A 27990-nucleotide genomic window follows, 5' to 3' on the forward strand; every position below is an offset into this window, starting at 1 on the left:
GGTAGGGATTCCCGGGCGCACGTGAGGCCTCCATGATGGGGCGGGACTTGGGGCTTTCGCAGCGAGAGGCGGTTCCGCCGAGGGTGGGGTTGCTGTTCGGGCCCGCCTCTGCTTGCGCGTGCGCAGTGCGAACCAGCCCGGCGCCGCTTGCTGTGGAAACATGGAATTTCGTTCCGCGCAGCAAGCAATACTACAACTTCTCGATAATGTAGCTCCGGCAGACTGCTCGGCGCTGCTCCAGTGGATGCGAACTACCCGTAAGCGACTAGAGGCAGGCGGTTGGGGCAAGGATATGCTGTGTGGGCGCTGGCCTGGGAACTTGGGCGGGGTGAGGCCAAAAGCCTTCCACGGGGTCGCTGTGCTGGTTTCTGCTCTCCAGTGGGGTGGATTGAGCGAGGCACGCCTCAGACCTCGGGCCTGAGTGCCGCTTGCGAGTGGGTGCGGGAAGAACGGGCCCCAGGTGGTTTAGGATTTTGTTGCAGACTTAAGTGGGACGACCCTGTAGTGCCTCCTTGTGCTTAACCCTTTTTCTGAAAGGGTTTTCTCCCCATTACTCCCACAAACTTGTACAGATCGATAGAATACTACCTGAAAAAGCACTTTGCAAGAGAGGTTTGAGGCTGTGAAATTGGAAGCTTTTACCATGCAGATAAAATCACCTGTAGCTAGTGCATTTATTTTCTTGATTGTAAAATGGACCATTTAATGACAGTATTTTTTGGGCGGGGGAGAAGGCGGGGGAAGACTTTGATTTTAAACTTAACGTAATTAATAATAGTAATAATAAAAAGCACAAGTTAGAATTGAGGAAGTGTGGTAATTAGAGCTAGTTACTGAAAAATGAGATAGATCTATTCTGGCAAAGTGAAGCCTGGTGAAAACACAAGAAAATAGGATATTCCTTGTTTGGTAGCTATACTAAACAATACTATGCCTCTATATCGCTAAATGTTGATTCTTACAGTTGTTTTCATCCAGACTCTCATGACCTGAAAGATCCTTGTTTGCTAATGACTCCCAGTTTTAGATTTTTAACCTTGACCTATTCCCAAAACTCTCTTTGTGATGTTGGAGTCAATTGGTAGATTTAGGTATTATAATAATAATTATTACACATTTTAGGAGTTGTTTTAGATAAAATGCTAAACTAAAATTAACTTGAACATCTGATACGTTTATCCTGGAAAGTATAGAAAATGAGGCATATAGCGTCATGTTTATGCACATATACAAGATTATTTCAAGATAGGAATTTACAAAATGTGCTGAGTCTCCTCTCACTTCATTTAAACCCTGTATTGCCTGTTTCATTCATCGTATTCTGTTTATATAAAACTACGAGTTTTCATTTTTTTCTCAATGTGAGAGCATTTATTCCGAAAGCACTGAATGCCTACAAAAGTGACACATACTGACTAGCTCTGGCAATTGTACAATTACCAAAACATCCTTGCCTTCAAGAAGATTTAAGTCTCGTGGAGCCATTTGCAATGTAAATCTCAAATTTTAGAGGCATCAATTAAGATTCCATTATTCAAAATCAGAAAGACTTGAAAGCATGTTTTGGATGAAAATTTTGTAAACAAGAAGAACCAATATCACTGGCTAAAGAATAGATTTTGACTTTTTGTTAAAGGTACAGAAGTGCCTCTCTAACTGACCCTGTAGTCAGGAAACTCAACCAATTTGTTAAACAACTTAGAAAACAACTTGAGTTTCTGAAGAATGCATATTAACATGAATATTTTAAGACGTGAGAGTGTCAGCTTAAAATGGAGTGTCTTTTTTTATGATCCTAAAAAAGTAGTGTATTAGTATACTTTTTTATTGTGGTAAAATATACAGAAAATAAAATTTACCATTTTAACCATATTTTAGTGTACAATTCAGTGGTATTAGTATTAAGTACATTCATTTTGTTGTATAACCATCACTGCCATCCATCTCCAGAACCTTTTCATCTTCCCAAACTGAAACTCTTAGTGTGCCTTTTTATGAAGTGGTCTAACAACGCAACAAAAGATTCCCCCAAACAACTGTTTTTCATTTTCCTAATTAGATTTCCTTTTTCGAGTGGGGGGAAAATTTTTTTTTTTTTTTTCATTTTAGGATTAAGTCCTTTAAAGAAAGAATACCTTACTTACTTGGGCGGGGTATGGTGGCTCATGCCTCTGTAATCCCAGCACTTTGGGAGGATAAGGCAGGACAATCACTTGAGACCAGTTTGAGCAACACAAGTGAGACACATCACTACAAAAAATTTAAAAGATTAGCCGTATGTGAGGGTGCACTCCACTATTCCTAGCTATTCAGGAGGCTAAGGCAGGAAGATTGCTTGAGCCCAGGAGTTTGAGGTTGCAGTGAATTATGATGATGCCACTGCACTCTATCCTAGGCAATAGAGCAAAACGCTGTCTAAAATAAATAAGTAGATTTCTTGTGTGACATTTGCTTAGAACTTTAATAATTATAACTTCTTGAATCTTTATACCATTTAATGGAATAGCAAGGACAACAATACATGTTCACTATGAGTTTGGTTTTGAATTTCATCGAGTTTATTAAAACTAGAAAACATCTAAATATTGTTAACAGGTAAAAATCACAGTAATTTTAAATAAAAGGAAGAATAAAATTCTTGGTCTCAAAGGGGTAGTGGGCTTATTACACCAATATTTGGGATCATTTAGGATCATGCTGGTGGAACCAAAAGCTTGGACCACGGCAGAGCCAAGCACATGTCAATGTCTATTACAAACTAAAGATGTAGAAGATACAAAGGTAGGAGCTTATATTTTTACCTTGGTACAGCTTAGGCCAAATGTCTAGGAAAGAGTAAGCACTAATATGGGAAGTCTGAGGAGCAAAGCAGGCAAAGATAAGCTCCCCTCCCCTGCAAAAGTAAAAAGCAGTTTAAAATACAGCAATAGCTCAGCTCATTTTTTCTGATCCTTTGGCAGATGATCTGTTCCCTGCTATTTCTGGATGTGTATAAAGTGGGTTTTGAGCTGGGCTCAGTAGCTTATGGGCTGGGGGATAGGGAGGGTTGCTTGAGGCCAGGAGTTCCAGAACAGCCTAGGCAACATACAAAGACCTGGCTCTGTAGTGTGTGCCTGTAATCCTAGTCAGGAGACTGAGGCAGGAGGATCGCTTGAGTCCAGGCATTTGAAGCTGCAGTGAGCTATGATCCTGCCTAGGCAACAGAGAGAGACCCTATCTCTAAAAAGATAAATAAAGTGGGCTTTTGATCTAGATTTTAAAGTGTGGGAATGTGGTTCCCAGCCCCCACGCCAGGTACCAGTCCGTGGCTTGCTAGGAACCAGGCCAGTATCAGCGCCCCCTGCCCACCCCGCCACCCCGAAAAATTGTCTTCCATGAAACCGATCTCTGGTGCCAGAAAGGTTGAGGACTGCTGGTGTAGGAGACTGACTGCAGTCCTTTAAGTGAAGGAAGCTGAGAGGCAGAACTACAACTGGGGTTGCCAATAGGCATATAAAAAAATATATTGGAGTAACAATCTATTAAAAACGTTATTCTGAAACTTTTCAATTTTTCCTGGATATGCCAATATAAATTAAGAAGTCAAACTAATAGCCCATAACATTTTCAATTAAGGATCAAGTTCCAAGGGAGAGAAAATTAGGGTTTGCTATAAGGAAATTAACAAAATCATCAAGAAAATATTTAAATGCTTAAAATAACAGTAGGTGACTAGAAACATGTAGAAGTTTCTCTTTATCCTTTATTTTAAATGTATCTTCATTGAGCAGAATTGAACATGTCACTGAGCAGCAACTACAGAGCCATTAGAAGTTCTTTGAAATTCTCACAAATGTAAAAAGGAGTCTTGGATCTAGTTATATTTGTCAGACAGCATACTGCTCCAATTCTATGTTGTATTAATATTAAGTAAGCATCCATGTAACTTAAAGATTTTATGATCTTTATTGAAACTATATGAATTTGTGAAAGTTATCAAGTATATGAAATATTAAAAATAGATTGTTTTTTCAAAAACAAAAAAGTATTATTTGTTAAAAATAAAATTTAAAAAAAATAGGGCTAGGCACAGTGGCTCACCCCTGTAATCTAAGCACTTTGGGAGGCAGAGGTGAGATCACTTGAGACCAGGAGTTGGAGACCAGCCTGAGCAACATAGCAAAACCCCATTTCTACGAAAAAAATTTTAAATTAGCTGGGCATGGTGGCACAAACTGGTAATCTCAGCTACTTGGGAGGCTGAGGTGGGAGGATTGCTTCAGCGTAGGAATTCGAGGTTACAATGAACTGTGATCACACCACTGCACTCCAGCCTGGGTAACAGAGCAAAACCCTGTCTCAAAAAAAAAAAAAAAAAGAGGAAGAAGAAAGAAAATAGGATGGTTAGACTCTGGTGATATGAAGGATTCACTGAAAAGTAAAAAAATAAAAAAACATTAAAAAATTGTAAGGAGGGGGAATAAAATGAAAATGTAGTTTAAGCAAGTTTAGTTTAAATAGGTGTGCAAGATATTTTATAGTGGGGAGAAGCTGATAATCAGGGAGCTAGTTAAGAGTTTGTAATGCCATTTGAAGCGTGAGGTGATGACTGGCTGTGAAGTAATTGAAGTGGGAATGAAGAGGAAATAGGATTCAAAAGAAAGAAAAAGAGGTGTGACTTAGTAACTGACTAGATATAAAAAGTGAAGTTTGACTCATAGACATCAGTTTTGGTGACTTTTCATTCCCCATATATTTAATTAAATATAAGTGGGAAATTTTAAAGTATTAGTTTTGCCCTTCAGAGAAGCTCTACTTTCTCCATTCCCTTTCCACCTACATATGTAATTTGAAACTATATGAATTTGTGAAAGTTATCAAGTATATGATATATTAAAAGTAGACTGTTTTTTCAAAAACAAAAAGTATTTGCTAATTAAAAATAAAATTAAATAGGGCTAGGCGCAGTGGCTCATGCCTGTAATCCAAGCACTTTAGAGAAGCTCTTCTTTCTCCATTCCCTTCCCACCTACCTATGTAATTTGAAAAAAATTTTACTGTCCTAAGGCAGCTGATTAGCACCTTCCTTTAATCCTTTTCCAAGCAACATACTGTTACCACACATTCTGAAATAGCTATTACACGAGTTAAAAGATATTCCGCCTTACTAGTAAATAAATAAATGCGAATTGTTAATAAAACAACCAAATTTGTCTTTGTGGTAATATTTAATGCTGTGAGGGCTTGATGAAACACATTCATTTCTGTTAGAGTAAACTGATGTAATCTTTGAGGAAAGAAATTTGCAAATATGTAGCAAAAACCTTTAAAATATTTAAGTACTTCCATTTGTAAGAATTCATAGTAAGGAAATAGAGATGCAAAGAAATGATGCATGCCAAAATGTTAGTTGCATTATTCCCAGTTTTCTAGTTTTTCATAGTTACAACTATATCTAACTCTCCAGGGATAGAAGTGAATGGTTAAATAGAGACTATATGCATGATGGGATATTACACAGCCTTAAAAAATAATAATGTTTTAATTTTAGTGACATAGAGTAAATGCTTATGAGAGACAGTTGGCCTTCCATATCCACAGGTTCCACATCGAAGAATTCAACCAACCGAGGATCAAAGTATTAGGGGAAAAAAATAAAGAATAATACAAATTTTTAAAAAACAATACAGCTTAACAACTACTTATGTAGCACTGACATTGTATTAGATATCACAAGTAATCTTGAGATGATTTAAAGTATCAGGAGGATATGTGTAGGTTATACGGAAATACTGTGCCGTTTTACATAAAGGACTTGAGCATCCACATATTTTGGTATCCATGGGTAGTCCTGGAACCAGTTCCCCCACAGATACCCAAAGACAACTATAACGTTAAAGTGAATTCCAGTTTTATACACTTGAGTAATATCCTATCATATGCCTTTCTGACCTGTTTTTATAACCATTATTGGGGAAAAAGTCTTGCTATTCTTTTCAGAAGTTAATTGCCTACCACACTACAGATAATAAAACTAATTTTAACCTTCTCAAGCTAAAAATTTCCCTCTTAAAGTCTGAAAATACCCATTAACAATTATGAATCAATGACATTTGAATAAGAAGACACTTAGAATAAAAACATTTAGGAAAACATGTAGATGGGTTTTTATATCTTACCAAAATGATTAAATTGGACATATTTTCTTACTGATTCATGAAATTGCCAACATTTTTAAAATGCAGCTTTGGAAAATGAGTTCATCAAACTTAACCTCACTGATCCTCAAATAGTAATTAACATTTATTGAAATGCTTGTTATGGCTGATAACGGTTTTAAGGCAACCTTCTAAATGTGATGTATAATAACTCATTTAATCATCAAAACAATCCTTTGAAAAGGGTTGTTATTTCCACTTTAGATGAGGCAACTGAGGCTCAGAAAGTTAGGTGACTCACCTAAATAAGTGGTAGGCCTAGGATTCTAATTCAGGCAGTCTGGCTCCAAAGTCCTCTCTTTCACTGCTATTAAGTTTGTTCTAGAGATAGAATTCCAAGGGACAAGGTCAAACCCAGCTAAATAAGTAAAGATAGTTTTAACTAAGAGTCAAGAATTAGAACCCGAGCCCAACTAAGAGAAATTATTTTAGGTGAGTGATTCTTAACCTTCATCTTATCAGTCTTAAGTAGGTTTGATAACATGAACTCTGGAGCCAGAAATGGGGAAATGTACTATTTTCTAGAGATGTTTTGGGGATCAAACGTGAATACATGTAGAGCATGTTGAACAGTGCCTTACATACAGTTAATAGATTAAAGATCTATTAACATTCTTCCTGGAAACTATATATATATATATATATATATATATATATATATATATATGTGTGTGTATATACCTGAACACACAAATTTAGGCCCTTTGTTGACCATATAAAGCCCATGTTTGGATCCTCTTAACTAGGATCAGAGTGAAGAATCCGTGTTGTAAATAAATCTTTTTTTACCCTTGAATATGTTTGAATCAGGGTTTGTTTTCCAGGGTAAGGGATGCCAATCTCATTTTTACCTGGTATTGAAGTAAAACAAATGCAGTCTTCGTTTATTAATGCTTTTTTTGATAATGGAGTAATTTAATACACAATTTCATAGTGTCTCTCATCTTGACCGGTGATACATTAATTGGGGGATTGACTGCTAAATAAACACATTTAATTAGGGGAGCAGGTGGAAATCCATTGTGATTGTTCAGAATTTGCAGTGTTTCCTGACTTTTATTTCTCCAGCTTCCTAGATCTTGACATGTGATTGTTTAAGACATTTAGGCCTCTATTACTACCACCACCCCTTCCAACTAGATTGATAACCAGTAGCAGTGGCAATTGGAGCCCTGGAATGCTGCAAAATGAAAACAGAAGAAAATAAGCTAAGGTAATCATGGATTAGAGAACTAGATTGCCAAACTGTGTTCAGTTCCAAAGCCACATTTAAAGGGGCTATTGAGCAAATCCAGGAGATAGCAACCAGATGGCAAAGGATATGGCTACCATATCATATGAAGAACCACAGTCAGAGCTAGGGAGAAGGGACTACTAAGGTAGTGATAAAAGAACTGTCACTAGCTGCCGCCTTTGCACTTTAGAGAGGCTGCCTGGCATAATAATTCAGAATTCAGATTTAGACAAGCTTTCAAGTCCCAACTCTTAACACTTTCTGGCTGGAATGACCTGAGGCAAGTAATTTAATCTTCTGAGCCCGGAGTCTTTGTTATAAAATAGAGATGATAATAGTGCCACCTATAGGGCTCTTAAAGTTAATGACAATGTAAAAAGCACTGCATAAGTCTAGCATGCCTTAAATGTTCACTCAGAAAATGTACAGCAATAAACATGATACCTCTCAGGCTGAAATTTTAAAAATGAGTTAATATTAGAGGGAGGCAGATTCTGGCTCAGTCTGAGGAAGAAACGCTGTCCCTGGATGTGTTAAAGTAAAAACTGAACAACTCTATATCATATATCAAAGATTTATACATAGTGTTCTGCCATTTGGTAAGAGGTCATTGTCTAAGTTCCCTTTCCACTCTAAGACTCTGGTTTTATAAGCCAAACTCATATGAAACCATGTTTTTTTATAACATGGTTGTTTATATTACAGAATTAATTCCAAGGAAGTTGGATCATAAAATATTTTAGTTCCATATAATGAGATTTTTTTATTGGATTCTTTAGTTATACCATTTACAAATTGAGAGAAGCACCGGTGTGAGTGATATGAGAATTAAATTTGAGTCATAGAAAGTTCCATACAGTGTTCTATCTATGGAGGGAAACTAAGCAGATTTAGGTATTAATTAGCACCTAGGAAAAATTATTAGATTTTAGGAATACAATGAAAAAGGCAGCCGGGCCAGTGGCTCACGCCTGTAATCCTAGCACTCTTGGAGGCCGAGGCGGGTGCATCGCTCGAGGTCAGGAGTTCGAGACCAGCCTGAGCAAGAACGAGACCCCGTCTCTACTAAAAACAGAAAGAAATTAGCTGGCCAACTAAAATATACATAGAAAAAATTAGCCAGGCATGGTGGCACATGCCTGTAGTCCCAGCTACTCGGGAGGCTGAGGCAGGAGGATCGCTTAAGCCCAGGAGTTTGAGGTTGCTGTGAGCTAGGCTGACGCCACGGCACTCACTCTAGCCTGGGCAACAAAGTGACACTGTCTCAAAAAAAAAAAAAGAAAAAGAAAAGAAAAAGGCCAGTTTAGGGGGTGAAATGGATAAAAAAATGCTATTTAAATTCTGCCTAAAATAATTTGGAGTGTATTGCTATAGTATTTTTGTTTCTCTGTAATTTATATTCTGCCTCCTAGGAATAATTTGAAGCAATAGCTTAGAGCATTATACTAGATATGTGAGGAAAGAAAAAAGAGCTAAAAAGCATTTGGACATCAAGTCAGAGAGGCAAATACAGGTATTAACTACTATGGCTCAAGGGAAAGTTATGCTGTAGGGACTCAGAGTGGTATTGTTGGGGTGGGGGAAGAGTACGTTGTTTATGGGCAGCAAACAGGTTTATGTCCTTGGGCAGCTGTTAGCCTGCTTTGCAACTTTTGGTAATTCATTTAACCTTAGAACACTCAGTTTCCTAATCAAGTAAATCTGAATCTGAAATGTAATCTTGCTTTGCTTCCTCACATGGATGTTGTAATAGTTAATTGACTTAGTTTCTACATGAAAGAACTTTGTAAGCTATAAAACATCATCCAAATTTTATTATATGAAAATAGCATTCTGAATAAACACAAAATTATTTTATGTTTAAGAAGGACATGATGAGTTGACCTTAAAACATCCAAAGATTTGGGGGACAGAGAATGTGGAGATGGATGACATTTTCTTTAGGATATCCTTGTTTTCCTTTTATGGCTATTTTTAAATTGTAAGAAAGACAATTTCCTTGGAGTCTTTTTACTCTAGCTAGAATTCAATGTAAAGTCTTTTAAGAGGAAGATAAAATATTTTTCCTACCCTACTATTCTTTTAGTAATCCTTGCCAGTCTACATCCTAGACAATAGCAGACTTCAAAAGTATTTTACTTCCAGATAAGTCACTTTCTATTTTAAATTGTATATGTATTGCTTAGAGATTATTATTATTATTATTATTTTTTTTTTTTGAGACAGGATCTTGCTCTGTTGCCCAGGCTAAAGTGCAGTGGTATCGTCACAGTTCACTACATCCTCCAATTCCTTGGCTGGAGCGATCCTCCTATTTCAGCCTCCCAAGTAGCTGGGACTATAGGCACATGCCACCACACCCAGCTAATTTTTCTATATTTTGAGACAGAGTCTCACTATGTGAGACTGGTCGCAAACTACTGGACTCAAGATCCCCCCCACCCCCACTTTGGCCTGCTAGGATTACAGGTGTGAGCCACCGCACCTGGCCAGAAATATTTTTTTAGAGCCCATTACCCACAGAAAATTTGAAACAACAGAACAATGAACACAACAACTTTTATACCCTCATCTAGATTCACCTACAATCTCTTACCATACCTTTTCTACCTTTATTGCAACACACACACACTTCTCTTTTGCCAGACCATCCAAAAGTAGGCCACAGCCATCGGAAATGTGCTATTTTAATTATTATTTTATCTGCTGCTCTAGTACAGCAGAACAACATGATTATTGTAGTTTATTGTATAATTGGTGCCAGATGTTAGGATGTTAGTGTTTATTATCTGAAGTCTTGGGTACATTTTACTGGAGTCAGGGACACCCAGATTAGGGTTATCTTTTTAATAATCCCTGAGTGATACCTCCTAAATTTTTAAGATCTGTGTGATCACAGAAGAAATATTTGACTAATTATTAGTTTAAAACCCTAAAAATCAATAGCAGTATTATTCTTGAATAAAAATAAAGTAGTTAAACACTACATAGTTTTAAACATATCTTTGCTTTTATATGATAAGCAGTTTGCAAAAAGGAAAAACTCAATTTTTTTTGGTGTGTACCTCTGTAATATTCTGAAATATTATTGCTTTTGTACAGTTTTTGAGTCAAAGTTATAAGTGTGCCCTTCACCCAGATAGTGTGCATTGTACCTGTTAGGTGTGAATTTACCCATCCTCTCTTCCCTGCTCCCAAAGAACTCAATATTTTAAGTAGAACTTGTATTAGGACTGGAATCTGTTATTGGTTAGGTTTATTACTTATTGTTATCATACAAATTGATGGTATCTGATGGAAAATATATCCATTGTATGGATACCATCAGTCTAGGTATGACTACAACTATAAGAGCTTTTTTTTTTCCAGGAGATTTTGATGAATTCACTCAAGATAATTATGACGTTATGTTGAAAAGCATAGCAGAAGACCTTCGGAATTGCTTACCTCTAGAAACCATGCTTTCTTCAGAACATCTAGCCCTTCAAAAAGTAAATACATTAAATTAATTTACTCTTAGTGCTACCTAAGGATTCTCTTATTCTTTTATTACCACACAGCCTTTCTAGTCTAATTAACCCTAACTTCAGTTTTAAATAGTTTTTCATTTACTGCTTCAACTATGTCCCCAATTCTTTTGAGTCCTTAACCCTTTGGCTACCTACTGCTATTCATTCAACACATATTTTTTGAAAGCATCCTGTTTGCCAGGCTCTCAAAAATAAAAAATGATCAATGCCCGACGGGGGCCAACGATACGATACGGTCCTGCCTACATCATTGTCCTGGTTTTCTCTTCCCTGTTCCACTTCCCTCACTCTTTTCAAGGAAGAAGCTCACCTTTTTGTTTCCTTCTCCTATATTTACATTGCACATTTTTTGCTTATTCTTCTATTCCTTTACTTTTAGAATTAGTTCTCGTTTTTCTTCTCCATACAACCCCCTCATTCAAGTTCCTTCAAATCCCAGTCCTTATGGGAGACGTATGCTATGAATATTGTTTTGTAAAGCAAAGCTAATAATAATCTGTTCTTTACCCACTAATCTGAAAACAGCGATCTTCCATGTGGTTTTCAGCCTATAAATACCTGCACAGAGAAATGAAATCCTGCACATTCTTTTTTCCCCCTATAGCTCCTTAGGCATAATCTGCACATTCTTAATAGTATTACTAGTGCTGTGCACATTGTGAACACCTAGCAAATCTTAGTAAACATCCAGCCATTCAGAGTAGATTCTCAATGGAAGAAAATGGTGAATAGTGTAGAAAGTGAAAGAAATATTTATAATATAGTTTGGAGGGGGGTTTTTCGTGGGTTTTTTTTTTTTTTTTTTTCTTTTTTTCTTTTTTGAGACAGGATCTTGCTCTCTCAGGCTGGGCTCAAGTGATTGTCCCACCTCAGCCTCCCAAGTACCTGGTACTATAGGCATGTGCCACCAAGCCCAGCTAATTTTTTGTTTGTTTGGAGAAGGGGTTTCACCATGTTGCCCAGGCTGGTCTCGAACACCTGGGTTCAAGCAAACCTCCTGCCGTGGCCTCCCAAAGTGTTGGGATTATAGGCATGAGCCACCACATCCTGCCTGGATATTATTAATAAAGCAGTCTTTATTGGTATATGATATACCACAATATATAAAATGAGGGAAAAAAGTATTCAGTTTCTGTATAATGGAACCACAATCTTTTAACAATTAAACTGTTTTTATCTTCTTCGGTTTCTTTCTGATCCTTGTAGATATCCATACCTGATTTTTACATACTTACAATATAGGTTTCTTTGTGTAAATGGATATATAATTTTTAGGTATCCAAATAGGATTCTTTATTATAGTTAAATAGAAAGAATCAGACACTTTTTTTTGTAGCCACTTGTTATTATATCTTGTACCACAAATTTTTTGTGGTACAAGATATACTATTTGTAAGCACTAAGTTTTAATAACTTTTATTATTTGAAAACTTCACTTTCTGGGCAAAGATTACTGGTTAAATATTTTGCTGGTAAGTCAGTGACATGTAAGACTCAGAAGACTTGGTATTACTTTCATCTTTTCCCTCTATTGTTAACTAGTGTAATTCTCTGAAGAAATCTCTCTGGGTATTAATTTCTTTGTCTGTAAAATATACTACTTAGGATGGACAAGATGATCTCTAATATTCCTTTCAACTAAAATATTACGTATTTCTCATAGCCACATTTTATATCGTTCCAGGTCAAATTAAAAGTTGCTAGTGTCTCAGAAATAAAATGAAAAAAGAACAGTTACTGACTTGAATATGTAAAACTTATCTTTCTGTGCCTTATTTTTGCTCTCAGAATTTTAGCATATGAACCACTGATGTTTTCCCTTATTTAGCCATAAAAAGAGACTTCTTTGTACTTTGTTTCTTTTGATGTTTTTCTCTCTCTACCAGATACAGCAGCAGCCAAATCCCACAGTTCACGTTGATGCATTCCTTTATGATGAGGACTTTATTGATACATTATGTGAGGAAGGAAAAATGAGCAGAAACTACTGTATGGTGTGTGGCTCACACCAGACAGCACCTTTAGGTAGGCACTCAAGCGAGCCAATCTGATGACTTATATGTGTACTTTTTCCTTACATGATTATGCGAATTTTCAACCAAGCCATTCGACGTTTTTTGAAACATCTGCAGCATGGCCTTTACCAAATATTGCAGTTAAGGAGACTAAGTAGAAATATTATCTAGAGAAGCTAGGCTACTTATTGTCCCCCAGGGGCACATCTACAAACTATTTTTCACATCCAAAAACTGTTTAATCAGAGGTAACTCTTCAGGTCCAGAAACTAATCAGAAGTGACTGAATACTTGACAAACAATTCATACTCTACATACTCAGCAGAGATTGATAATATTAACCCTACACTGATTTATTTACAATGAAAAATATAACTTCCAAAGGGGCTGAAATGTTCTTCCTATAAAAATATCTACTTGTGAAGTCATATAGTAATCAGATATTATTGGGTGGGCTTGCACTCAGAAGACAGAGATAGATAATCTTGAGAAAGAGTTTATTCAGGACATAATTTGACCCAGTGAAGCATCCTGATCCGTAACAGAGAACAACTCTAGTGACAGAATGTCTCCTGCATATCTGCCTCTCAGCTGCAGCACCTGTGTCCCAAACAGGAAACGAGACTGACTCCATTCTGCTAATATGTTAAGTCTTCTGTTAATACATTCTTTGTTCAAACTGGCTATGATTGTCTAGTCTGTTGCTTAAGGCATGCTTCTCCCTTGCTCACTTAGATTTAGAGTTACTGCATAGGGTGGGCTACCCATCCTGGTAAACAATAGAAGAAAAACTAAAAATGTGAATTATAACTCTAACTCTGTATGAAATAGATCTGATTTATAGAGATTCATAGAAGAGCTATATTTAACAAATAATAGTTAGAAGATTAGGATGCATCTGCCCATAAAAATCAGTGTTTTGGCCGGGTGCAGTGGCTCACGCCTATAATCCTAGCACTCTGGGAGGCCGAGGCGGGTGGATTGTTTGAGCTCAGGAGGTCAAGACCAGCCTGAGCAAGAGTGAGACCCCGTCTCTACTAAAAATAGAAAAAGAAATTATATGGACAGCTAAAAACATATGTATGTGTATATATATATATGTGTATATATATATATATATATATAGAAAAAATTAGCCGGGCATGGTGGTACATGCCTGTAGTCCCAGCCACTTGGGAGGCTGAGGCAGGAGGATTGCTCGAGCCCAGGAGTTTGAGGTTGCTGTGAGCTAGGCTGACACCACAGCACTCTAGCCCGGGCAACAGAGTGAGACTCTGTCTCAAAAAAAAAAAAAAATCAGTGTTTTAATGACTGGGCACCCAGGGCAGCCCAGATAACTACAGTGAATCTGAAACAACTATCACTGTGTGGGACTCTTCCTCCCACATGACATGGGGCATGTCTAGCTAAAAGACATTAATAGTGATTCTGTAGCCCAGAGAAGAAGCACTGGTATGGCAAAGAGAGTGGTGAGGATGAGGATCCTAGGAAGATAAGGATTACACTGGTCAAAGCCCACCTACCCCCAAAGAGTTACCTTTGAGACCTAATTACATCCTTTGTTCTCTTCCAAAGGATTGTCCTGCCTGCTTCCATTTCCTTGTCACCATCCATTGGTTGTGACCAAGGTTTCCCCTTCCTGCCCATTATATTATATAGAACATAATATAGTCTTTGGGTTACCTCCATATCAGGCGAAAACCGGACTCAGGCTATCCCAGATATTTCATGACAGAAACTGGGGTGAGAAGATAGACTAACAGGCTAGAAATGGTGGCAGTTAAGCTAAACAGAATACGAACAATTTATGAAGTTATGTTAATCTCCTTCCATACCACTCCTCTCTTGCACTCCAGACACATTCTAGGTTGGTCAGGGCAGTCATATCACACAACTCCAGAGACAGTCATTCGTTTGGTAGTCTACCATCAATGTAGCAGTATATGGTAGTTCTGAGGTTGATTCTGGGGTTAGGTGAGAAAGTCAGGAGATATGGAGGTTAGGAAGTCATCCCAGGCAGCAACAGGTAATATGGAGAAGAGCAAGGGAAAAACCCGGGACATCCCAAGCAAAAGCAAAAACAAATGAAGGCCTCAGGGATAGGGACAGTCATCTAAGTAGCTATTCCCTATAGGTCTTTTATATGGCAGAGACTTAATATTTGTTCTTTAATGCAGCTTGGAGTAGATGAATATAAAATTATTATACTAATTTTTTTAAATAACTTTCAGCTTTCATTGATTAGGAAAAAAACCATGAAATATACTTTATAGGTGAAAAAATTAGAAGTACAGAATATAATTGTTTATGCCCAAGGAAATTTGATGTTCACTGTGTTCTAATTTTCTAGCATTTATTTCACATTCCTTCTCCCTCATGGAATTGAAGTTCATTTATCATCATGTACTCCCTGATCTGTCCGGAAAGGTCTTGGTTGATGTTGGCTCCAGGCTCGGCACAGTCCTTTATGGGGTAAAGTTCAGCTTGTGGACATTCTCAACATTTGGAAAATACTTTCTTCTCCTGCTAGCAACAGCTTTGCCTGTCACCATGCAAGATTACAGCATAGCTTTATTTATTAAAGTAACAGAATAATAAGGCTAAAATAGTATAACATAGGCAGGCACCTAAGTTCCATTTGATGGTAATAACTGAATTTGGAATTTCAAAGACAAGCTGTCTGATTTATATTTTATTTTTATCTATACTAATTTGTCTCTGCAAGAAAAATGAAGGAATATCAACAAAACAGAAGCCTGTGACCTCTCATGACACTTCTGCTATTTGTGAGTCACTATTGCCTTCTAAGCCCTTCTGTTTTTGGTACCATACAAAATGGTATGCTGAGCTTTGATAAGAACTCTTATAAAACTGAGAAATTAACTTGACCTAGGAAATTGCTTCATGGCCATAAGCAAGTCACTTAACACCTCTGGGCCTCTAGTGCCTCATCTGTAAATGAACAAACTGATATCCAAGGACACATCTTGCTCCAATCATCTGTAATACAAAGTTTGAATGTTTGTTTCTAAAACATCACTTCAATGTGGCTTTTTTAAAAAAAATTCAAATTATGAGAATTTCTTATGTTCTTAAACAGTTTTATCCAAAAACTGAAATGTGGTTTCTGGTTGTCATTAGTAGACTTTTTAAAACATGTGGCCAACAGCAGTAGAGGCTCATGCCAGAAACAGGCACTATCAGTTCCCAGCGTCATTGTCTGCTTTAAACAGAAAAAGTTAACCCTTTAGTGCTTCATTTATTTTTCAGTGTTCAGACTTTTATTCTGTAATTAGGAAAGATAGCCATAATAGAAAATATACAATTTGTCAGATGGTTTTTATTTGGAGAACATTAGAGATTATGATCATTTACCATACCTTTGCCTACCCTAGTCAATTTTCTGATTTGTTTGAAAAGTATAAGACTGAAGTATTTGTGACTATGCAGATACGGTTGTCAGCATTGATAAATTTTAAAATATTGTCATTTTTCTCCATATTAGTCACTGATTCAGTCAATAAAATTTTTTTGAATGCCTACATATACGCTGTTGAACATATTCTAAAAATCCATGATGAGCTTTAGATATAAATTTGGTTTTCACATAAGTTGATATTAAATGATCTTCAGAAAATGACTTGATCTTTCCCTCCAAATTATTTTTTTGTTATTGTAAACAAAAATAGAAATATAACAATATGTAGTCAATTTTTGATTATCATTATTAACTAATTGGTTGATTGTCTTTGGCAGATTGCCACACACCAGGGTGACTTCCCTAACCCAAACCTCAGGCCATCTTCCCCTACTGTTAGACTGTGTATGATTTTCCATTACATTCCCCACAGGCTAACTCCTTTCTTGCCTTCCCCTGATGTAACTTCTCAAGAAATTACAGAAGTTGGATATTAAACAGAGAATCTCTATGTGATCACTTTTCTCATTTCCAACTTTGTTAAATGCCCAGTTTATCAGGAAAAATTTCTCTTTAAAAATATAACTGTTTTAAATAATGGGAATTAAACTACAATCAAGGCCTTGATCACTAAGAGTCTTTTAAGTTCTGGAAGTTGCAAGTTTTACATAAACTACAAGATGTTATTTGTCTTTTATTTTTACTTTATTGAATTATATTTTTTTAAGTTTGGCATTTTAAATTTCAAGTAGAAGTAAAAGTTAATTCATTTGTATCATATCTTCCTATTTTAGGGTTATTTTTACAGTTCAGCAATGCAGCTCTATGGAGTAGAATTGAATGGAGATTTTTGCCAGTTGCAGGAAATGATCATTAAAAAATACCAGTTCACTGACAGAATAAAGGTACCCTTTAAAATGTATTTTCTTGTTACTCATTATGTAACTTAACTTAACCAAATCTTTTACAGTGTTTTGAAATCTATTCCTGGTTGCCATTGTGTATAAACAGATTGAGTTGACTTAATATTTCAAAACATTAATAGAGATGAACTATTATAATTGTATCCTACTCATATTTGTCTTCTTCCCTAATTTTATTAGAAAGTAAATTGTTTTTAATTTTCTTCATATCAGCTATAGTTTTGATAGCAGCAGTTTTGAATTTCTAGAGGTTGGTTAGAAATGCATTTAAACTCTGAGTTTTGAAAGTAAGCACAAGGGCTAAGTAATGCTCACAGTTCTTTATCTTCCTTTTTCTAAGCTTTCAGGAGGTATTGTGGATGCATGCCACAGAATAGCAGTTCATAGGGAAATGATACCTTGGGTTAGGCTATGACAAAAGTTTTCTCTTTTTCCTAAATTTAAGGTAAAAAGTAACAAAAAAGGGGGAAAGAAATTTTTTTGGTTAATGCAGTAATCTTTATTATTTCACTAATGATCCTATACTTTTGAGGGCAATGCAGAGAAATACTGAGTATCTCTTGTGTTAAGGGCAATCTAATGTTGAAAGACATACCTCAGTAAGTTTAAGGATATAGTCTTTCCCTTTTTTATAGAAGGAAATTATTTCATTCTTTCCTCCTCCTCTCCTCCCTCTCTTGTTTCTTCTCTCTCTCTCTCTCATATTACAGAGGCAAATGATCACAGTAAATTCATTGTCCAATAATAAGTTCATGAGTTTTTCTCATTATACCATATGTAATGAATAATAACACACTGCTCTTACATATTAAGAATCACATAACAGGAATATCAATTTAATTGAAAATAGAGATTTTTAAATTATGAACTCTTAAGAATCATAGCTTATAAATGGATAACCAAATAATAATTTATTATTTTTTTTAAGAAGATGATGATAAAGGTATACAAAAATAAAGGTATACAAAATACATATTTATTTACATGTTTAAAGATTTTTACCCCTGGTATTTCAAAGGGAAATATACAGATACACACCCACCTACATACTTTCCTGGCTTATGGCTTCTGTGGCCATCAGCAACTCTGTGTTAAACAGATTTGTTTATACCATCTTGACTATTGGAAACCTTAACCGTTTCCTTCCTTGAAGCTATAAACAAATGGATTCGAAGGGCCCTAAAATCAACAGAAAGGGATTCTAGGATTATTTTTTATAGTACCGGTTGAAATCTGACTAGCCTCCAAGGCTCAATCTTTGCTTTTTTGTTTGTTTTTGTTGTTGTTTGGTCTTTTTAAACAAGGCTTTCCTCGGGAAGTCTGGAAATCCTTGGTTGCCTGCTCATACTTGAGAGTGAGAAGCAAAAAAGCTGATTGAAGTTCTGACCACCTGAGTGGGGACTGTTAACTGTGGACTTCACTATTGAGTGATCTTGTTGGGTAGTTAATTAGTTGGGAAATATGTAGTGCGGTATCTTAAGATCTTTCCTATTGGGCTGGTCTTATTGCCTGAGAAGACCTTTCCAATCACCTAGCTCAATGGCAGGCAACATCCTGGAAACTGAGTGGTAGAGGAAAGGGGTTGGGAAGGTGGGGGTTCTCAGCATCCTCTTTGCATGTTCCCTTAATTTCCTTGTTTTCAGAACATTACTCTTTCCTTCAACTAGGCATGGTATTCTCTGGTCCTCCTTTTTAACCCTCTCCAGAGAATATACCTCCGTTGTTTTGGTGGGGTTAGAGGAAAGTATATAAGGATCTAGGCTGCTTCCTAAACTAACTTTCAATGAAATCCCCTTATTTTTAGTATTTCTCCTACTCCTTCTGCTGGTACCACCAATTATGAGCCTTTTGGAGATTCTGTAGCATAAATCAGGTTTGAGTCTTAGCTTTCAATACTTCTAGCTTAGAAATCAATTTTCTCAGGTCTCCTAACTTCCTTATTACTTCCCCTTTTTTCCTAACTTACACATATTTATGTCTGTTGTTTCCTTTCCCATTCTCCCCATGCTTGTGTGTTTATACCTTCTTTTTTAAAAACCCTATACTGTCATAATAATGAGGTTTCGGTAATATACAAAAGTACATATATGTGTTTTATCCACTATCTTTATATGCAAGCAAGGTCCATACATTTAAATTCTTCTTTCTTCCCTTTCTTCTAGGGTAGAAGTTAATTTTCCCTTGTTTGTATCCCTGGTGTTGGCTTATTCTTTTGATGGCATTTATGTAATGTTAATTACCCTAGCTAATTCATCCCATTACTGGAATATAACATATTTGAGAGCAGGTATTATGTCTCAGTTCATCATCGTATATACCCCTGCACAGTATCTTGCACATAGGTGGTACCATTAAATATGGCTAAAGTGATTTTGGTTGTCTTGTGGCCTCTGCATTGTCAGCCTTCCATAGTTTTCTCAGAGCCATTCCTTAGGGTTTTTCTGGCACCTCCAGAGCACCTCTGTTGGCTGCTGTAATTCATTGATCCACCTGATTGTTTTTTACACTGTGTGGTGGTAAGGCATAGGGAGAAAAGAGTAAACAGAGATGGGAAAGAAAGAGGGAGAACTATGTGAGAGCCATGATGTATCAGTAGATTAATTTACATATCTATTTCATATCTAAGCTACATGTTTAGAAAGCTTAAAGTGACTGACTTTTTTCTTTATATTGAAAAATATGTCAAGGTTATATTTAGAGGCTCCAGGCCAACTTAATTTAAATTATTTTAGCATTTTAATTTTAAACAAAGAAAATCTTTTTTTAAAAATCAGATCTCACAACATTCTGAATATTATATATTTATAAGACCCAATGCTTATTTGAAAGAAATTATATGATACAAGGTGAACCTTTTTCTCCTCTTTTTAAAATAAAATTTGTTTTACTCTTGAGCAAATGTTTCTTCTTGGTGTCCTGCCTATTGTCTGCAGTATAAGTTAATTTTTTGAGGTATATGGTTTTTTGTTTTATTTTTTTGAGACAGAGTCTTGCTCTGTTGCCCAGGCTAAAGTGTAGTGGCATTATCATAGCTCACTGCAACCTCAAATTCCTCGGTTCAAGTGATGCTCCTGCATCAGCCTCCCTAGTAGCTGGGACTGTAGGCATGTGCCACCATGCCCAGCTAATTTCTTTTACTATTTTTTGTAGAGATGAGGTCTCACTATGTTGCTCAAGCTGGTCTCGAACTCTTGGCCTCAAGTAACCCTCCCACTGTGCTAAGATTACAGGCATAAGCCACTGCACATGGCTTTATATAGTTTTGTTTTCGTTTTTTTTTTTTTGAGACAGTCTCATTCTATTGCCCAGGCTAGAGTGCCGTGGTATCAGCCTAGCTCACAGCAACCTCAAACTCCTGGGCTCAAGCAATCCTCCTGCCTCAGCCTCCCAAGTAGCTGGGACTACAGGCATGCACCACCATGCCCAGCTAATTTTTTCTATATATATTTTTAGTTGTCCATATAATTTCTTTCAATTTTTAGTAGAGATGGGGTCTTGCTCTTGCTCAGGCTGGTCTCGAACTCCTGAGCTCAAACGATCCACCCACCTTGGCCTCCCAGAGTGCTAGGATTATAGGCATGAGCCACCGCACCCAGCCTATATAGTTTTTAAATAAATTGTTTTGTTTACTTTTTTGGATAGGTAATACATTCAAACTAAGTTTAGATGAAGACTTGGACAAGGCTGTTAACATATTATCATCTTATAATTTATAGCCTACTTTTATAATTATTATCTGGTCCCATTTGATTCTATGAATCAGGACAGATACTGTTCCGTTTTATTTATGAAGAAACTGACTACCTGAGAGTACAGACCTAGTGAGTGATAGAGCCAGAATTTGAACATAGGTCCTCTGACTCTTCCAACTAGTGTTATAGTGGAAAAAACTCTAAACTGAAAGTCAAAAGAACATAATTATGACTGGGTAAATAATTCGATCTAAAACAAGTGAATTTTCACAAGTTCATGGTTTTTACTAGATATTAAGTATCTCCTATAAGCAGTAGTATTATACTGTTCTTTCTCCCATTGTAAGAAGTATTAACTTTTCATATTGCTTCACAACATCAGTGAACCAATAGTTATTTCATATGTGTTTATATAATGTAGTATCCTTATTCTCTTATCTGAACTCATTTTTCTTCAGGTGCTTCATGAAGACATCTGTACCCAGGGTTTACTTCTGCAAAATGCTGATGTTGTTATCATGAATAATGTCTTTGAGTATTTTCTTAATGAGGCAGAACAGGCCAGGTATGTTATTTATTCAAGCAAAAAATGTATTATTAAAATATATCCAACAAGGTTTGAAAAGAAATTAGTAAACCAGAAATGTTTTCATATTAAACTTTTTAAGAACAACCTCAGCTGTGAGGAGATTATATTAATAAGGAAATGTGTTATACATAAAACAAAAATAAAAACAAACTTTCATTGCCTAACTTTGTAAAATGTTATATCTAATTTATGACAGATATGAAATTATTTAAGGACCCAAATATTTGCTTAGTAGTGAGGGATACAATAATATATCAATTCCCAGTAGGCCTTTATACTTATTCTTTTTTGCCTTAGTTTTCTTTTCTATCAAATAACAAAATACCATATTGCTATCCCATCACAAAATAATGGGAATTGACTAAAGCTTATAAACAAATATAAAACAAGATATAAGAATATTAACCTGGAACACAGTGATTAATTTCAAACTTTAAAAATGTTCTTAAGGTAGTAATAATAGGTTCCCAGATAGGTTGCTCTGATTAAAAAATTCCTATAGTCTGTAGTTTGAGGCGCTGATTTTTCTGGTCAGTTAGGCTTGCTGGTATCTTTGTTTTCATAATGGCATATATGTACTCAAAATGTAGGAAAGCTCCTTTCCATATGTATGAAAAGGAGTTACACTAATATGTTTGGATTAGTGCATCAGTAAGGTTTCCACTACAGAGAAATAAACATGCATATAATTATAGACCATAAGTAGTTAATACTGAGTGGAATCCTGAATGGCTAAACATCTTTATTCTGCCACCACTTTACTTTCTCTACTCTCTCTCTCTTTCACTCTCTCTCTCTCTCCCTCCCTTTCTTTCTCTCTCTTTCACAAATATACACACACACACACACACACACACACACACACATCCCCCCCTAATACTAATTACCACTAGGTTAAGGTCACTATAAAATTAACAATTTAAATAATTTAAAAAGAAGCTAGTTTAACAGAAAGTTAATCATGTAAGCAAAGCTCAGTGAGAATGGATGACGATTTTTGGTCATAGGCTAAAGACTAGCAGCACAACATGAGCAGAGTTGTTTCAATCATAGTGCCCTTTTTAAGCATAATTTCCAGTGGACAAAGTATGATTAGCTTTTTGCCTTTCTAAAATGACAAGTAGCCAAAACATTATGTAATTATTGGAGAATGAAATATTACTAGGTTTATGTTTTATATAAAGCTGAAAGAAAAAACCTCTTTAGAGATTCATTATATTAACAGAAAGATTTTGAATGCTGAACAATGATGACAGCTATTGGGAAACTTGATATGGGAAATACTACTTATTTGGGTTTTTTAAAAAACTTTCTTGGTACATTTATTCACAAACTCTACATGATTCACTGAATATAGGTATTAGCCATATGGTTTAATTCAATCACTTCTCCTAAATTAGTCTAGTACAATGAATTCTAAATATAGATAGGTTATAGCCTCTTGTGATTATCTTCATTGTGAATGATGGTATACAAAAGTAAATTTAGAAGATGTATTAATAGTAAAGCATTCTGATGTTGGAATCATTCTGACAAAACTGACCGTTTATCTATATTCGATTTTGTAGTAAGTGAAAGAGAATAGATGGTATAGCTATTTAACCTCCAAAATCTTATAGTCTTAATCAGAATCTGAAAACAAGTGGAATGATACTACTGTAGGAATTGGTGTATAAGAAAAAACTGAAATACATCACAATAGTAGAAAATGTGTACTCAGAAGGGCTCAGGCTTCAGAATTAAGTTAGATCTCATTAAAGGGTAGCACCCCAGAATTGTAAGTTTTAGTTTAAAAGGTACCTCTATATACTGTTTCAGTAGGTGAAACAGATACAACTACTACAGTGACGGTTTATCAGAAATAGCAAGTCTATATTGAACCATGCCAATATACTGGGCTTCTTCATTCTTATTAAATAAACTTAGAAAATATATCATTTTTAGGAACCACATCAAAATAACAGAACAGCCCTAGCCCAAACACAATGACATTTATTATTGAATGCTGCTACATGATTTTATATCTAGACCAAGAAAAAGAACATTTGGATCATTTTACCTAATAAGCTCCAGAACTTACTAGACCTAATAGCCATTGCTGTAACCAAAATAAATGGAAACTATATTACTGCCTGCCTGCCCCACCGCAAAGGTGCACATCCCGGTATTGCTTGATCATTGCTACCCTATGGTGTGGTGTACTATCAAGACTCATGCAAACTGTAGAAATCCAGTTCATGTCTACACAAAAGGTTAAACAGAACTGGTCAACAAACACTGCCCTCTGACACACACACGCACACAGCATTCCATCATGCTTTAAAGCTGACTAATCCCTTTAAACTTCTGAAGTGCCATGTTGTCCCGGAAGTCCTTCCATTGAATATTACTAACAGCCAAATTAAGTATGATTTCACTCTCAATATTATTTCAAAAGACCTAGTCTACTTATTACACTCTCTTATTGTTAGTGATTGTTTGGTTTCTGGCTTCCATGGACTTTGTTTCTCCATTACTCTTCCCACCCTTACTCCCAACTATCTCAGCCTTGTTCCAGTCTGTAGAACCAATTCTGACATACTTCATAAAGAATTTAAGGGGCTTTAACTGCTGATCCAGTTTTGTGTATCAGTTCTGAAAACTGAGTTTGGCCCTCTTCATAATACCTTGTAGTAACCTGAATCCCCATCTCGTTAATCCCCTTTGTACTATAACCTTACAATTTTGCCAATACCCCTCAGAAACTAGAGAATTTACCAATTTCCAGTAGGCTGTTGCAGTCCTATTTCCTACAGGCAAACATTTTTGCCCATCTGGATTTCTAGATATCACCTGTGCTACCTTTCTTTTGTTATCCTCATTTTTTACGAAACCTCATTTACCACATGTCTGGTAAAACCTAACATATAAGTATCACACATAAAATTTTCACTGCCCTAAAAATCTTCAGTGCTCTGCCTATTTATCCCTGCCTCTCCGTTCACCACTGGTCTTTTTTTTTTTTTTTTTTTATGAGACAGAGTGTCACTTTGTTGCCCTGGCTAGAATGAGTGCCGTGGCGGCAGCCTAGCTCACAGCAACCTCAAACTCCTGGGCTTAAGCGATCCTACTGCCTCAGCCTCCCCAGTAGCTGGGACTACAGGCATGCGCCACCATGCCCGGCTAATTTTTTCTATATATATTTTAGTTGGCCAGCTAATTTCTTTCTATTTTTAGTAGAGACAGGGTCTCGCTCTTGCTCAGGCTGGTCTCGAACTCCTGACCTCAAGTGATCCACCCGCCTCGGCCTCCCAGAGTGCTAGGATTACAGGCGTGAGCCACCGCGCCCGGCCACCACTGATCTTTTTAATGTCTCCATAGTTTTGCCTTTTCCAGAATGTCATATAGTTGGAAGCATACAATATACAGCCTTTTCAGATTGGCTTCTTTCACTTGGTAATAATATACATTTAAGTTTCCTCCATGTCTTTTCATGGCTTGATAGCTTATTTCTTTTTAGTGCTGATACTATTCCATTGTGTGGATATGTTACAGTTTATTTGTCCATTCCCCTATGTCTTGGTTGCTTCCACGTTTTGACAGTTATTAATAAAGCTGCTGGGCAGGGCGCAGTGGCTCACGCCTGTAATCCTAGCATTTGGGAGGCCGAGGCGGGTGGATTGTTTGAGTTCAGGGGTTTGAGACCAGCCTGAGCAAGAGCGAGACCCCGTCTCTACTAAAAATAGAAAGAAATTATCTGGACAACTAAAAATATATATAGAAAAAATTAGCCGGGCTGGGTGGTGCATGCCTGTAGTCCCAGCTACTCGGGAGGCTGAGGCAGGAGGATTGCTCGAGCCCAGGAGTTTGAGGTTGCTGTAAGCTAGGGTGATGCCACGGCACTCTAGCCAGGGCAAAAGAGCGAGACTCTGTCTCAAAAATAAATAAATAAATAAAGCTGCTGTAAACATCCATGTGTAGATGTTTGTGTGGACATGAATTTTCAGTAATTGAGTAAATACAAAGGAGTGCAATTGCTAGATTATATCATAAGAGTATGTTTAATTTTATAAGAAACCTCCAAACTGTTTGCCAAAGTGGCTGTACCATTTTGAATTCCCACTAGCAATTAATAAAAGTTCTTGTTGCTCCACATCCTTCCAAGCATTTGGTGTTGTCAGTGTACTATGTTTTGGCCATTCTAATAGGTGTGTAGTAATATCTCATTGTTGTTTTAATGTATCATTTTTTAATGTGTTGTAGAGCCTGGGAATACATTAGCCATAATGTAAGGAAGCAAGGTTCGTTGCTAGTGACAGTACCAAGTCTTAAAGATTCTCTCGCAGGGCTTCAGGTATGTGAGCCTCCTTTTCAACATTTTTATTGTCAAAACTTTCCCCCTGCTTTTTTCTGATAGCTATTATAATATTCTATAAATGTTCTATCTAAAAATAGTGACAGATGATAGGAAAAATAGCAGGACTTTATGCCTTAAGCACTGGTTTGTGATTTATTCGCTGGCCTCAAGAGCGCTAAGATTATAATCTTATCTTGATAAAGATTACTTTGCTTTTCCACCCAGTTTTTTCTAACTGTAAGGTTATAGTTTTAGGTTAACAAACACTATTGAAGGTTTCCAAGAGACTTAGAACACCTACATCATAACTTTGTCCCTCAGAACAAAAGGAACAGCTGTTCAAGGCTTCTAGAATCAAATGAGTAGACTGGAACCCGCATAGTATGTGCACTTTGGCTTCTAGGTCCATTTGAAATTTTGCACAGGCCACTTCTTTGTTCTCTAGATTCTCCATATAAAATTAGGCCAATATTTAATAATAAAAGTCAACCCAATAAATTGACTCTTATATGCAAGTTAATTAGTATTTGAAAAGCTCTGTGAGATCCCTATATGAAAGGTACTATTATATTTCTTAAACAGAATATTATCATTTTCTCTAGTCATGCTTTTCTTGCATATAAGCACTGCCAAATTTAACTACCAGTTTAGTTTCTCCCTTCAAAAAATTAAGCAATGATGCCAGGCATGGTGGCTCACACCTATAATCCCAGCACTTTGGGAGGCCTAGGCAAGAGAATTGCTTGAGGCCGGGAGTTGACCATACTGGGTGGTGATGTACACCTGTAGTCCCAGCTACTAAGGAGACTGAGGCAGGAGGATCACTTGAGCCTAGGATTTTGAGGTTGCAGTGAGCTATGATCGGGCTACTGCACTCCAGCATGGGTGACAGAGTGAGATCCTGTCTCTTAAAAAAAAAAACTAAACAATCATCAGTAAAACCTTTTTTAAAAAATTTTATTAACATCTAAATTATAAAAATAATTTATGCTTGTTACAACAAGGGAAATGATCCTGAGATATGTAAAGAAAAGGTGCTAATCTCCCCAGTTTCCCCCCTTCATTCCCTCTCTTTGAGATTTCTACCCCATGAGTAGTGTGACCCCACCATACTTTTCCATACTTGTGAAAACATATCTTTTAATATACATGGTCTCCAATTTGTATTATAACTTCTATATTCTTTCAAGTTCTAAAATCAGAGTACAGTAAGTTCCTAAATCCACGGATCTGTCATTTAGCATAACAAAAGAAGTAGTCATGTGGCACCGTATAGACTTCACCCTGTCCATTGTAATACATATCTGTTGTGTTCAATTATTATATCTTAGCCATGATTTCTTGAAATTCCAGAGAACAGAATCGTTCTACAATTTTCATCTGTGTTTATAATCTTTTTTTTTCCTAGACTAATATACAGTTATCCCCGTGGGTTGAAGAAGTACCACTGAACTACGATGTATATCCAGAAAAGGATATTGACAGAGAAGCTCTTGAACAAATTCATTTATATAAGATTCTCTAGCCTAAAATAGTCCTATCTCATCATAATGTTTTGTTGAGTGTATTATAAAATAATAAAAAAGAAATATAACCCCAATATCTGAATACATATTTTTCTGGATAGTCCCTTCTAGTCTTTATACATATGATTACATATTTGTAAACAGTTGTATATGTATATATACAACTTTGTTGTGCTTTGTGTGATAAAGTAATTAAAATATTTACCTGAAAATTTTTGGTTTTCCCCAGTTTCAATTATTCTGTTAAAAATATAAATGTGTCTATCTTTACTCACTAATATTCTGTATGACAGTCCAGATAGGACAAAATAAGGACTAGAAGTAGCTTCTATCATGACAGAAGGGTGGAGGGGAAGGGTAGATTACATTGTATCCCACTTATTATATCTCTATTCTGTAAAATTCTTTGTATTCGGCTTTATCTGAAGAGGCTAGCATAGGACTAAAATAAAAAATAATGCAGTTTCTACGAAAAGATAAAACTACAAAGATAGCCTTCAAAATATATAGAGAGATTATATCTAGATGGA

At 36.3% G+C, this 27990-nt stretch overlaps 1 protein-coding gene across 1 annotated transcript; it reads left to right on the top strand.

Moving 5' to 3' along the window:
- On the top strand, positions 1-27460 carry LOC123650200. Its single transcript, XM_045568769.1, has 8 exons — positions 1-257; positions 10801-10922; positions 12848-12986; positions 15327-15448; positions 17189-17299; positions 21468-21574; positions 25841-25931; positions 27343-27460. Exons 1-8 carry the CDS (start codon positions 161-163, stop codon positions 27457-27459), a joined length of 906 nt encoding a protein of 301 aa, XP_045424725.1. The 5' UTR covers positions 1-160; the 3' UTR covers position 27460.
- The last annotated feature ends 530 nt before the right edge of the window (positions 27461-27990 follow it).

The sequence above is a fragment of the Lemur catta genome, chromosome 1, assembly GCF_020740605.2.
Source record: "Lemur catta isolate mLemCat1 chromosome 1, mLemCat1.pri, whole genome shotgun sequence".
NCBI classification, from domain to species: Eukaryota; Metazoa; Chordata; class Mammalia; order Primates; family Lemuridae; genus Lemur; species Lemur catta.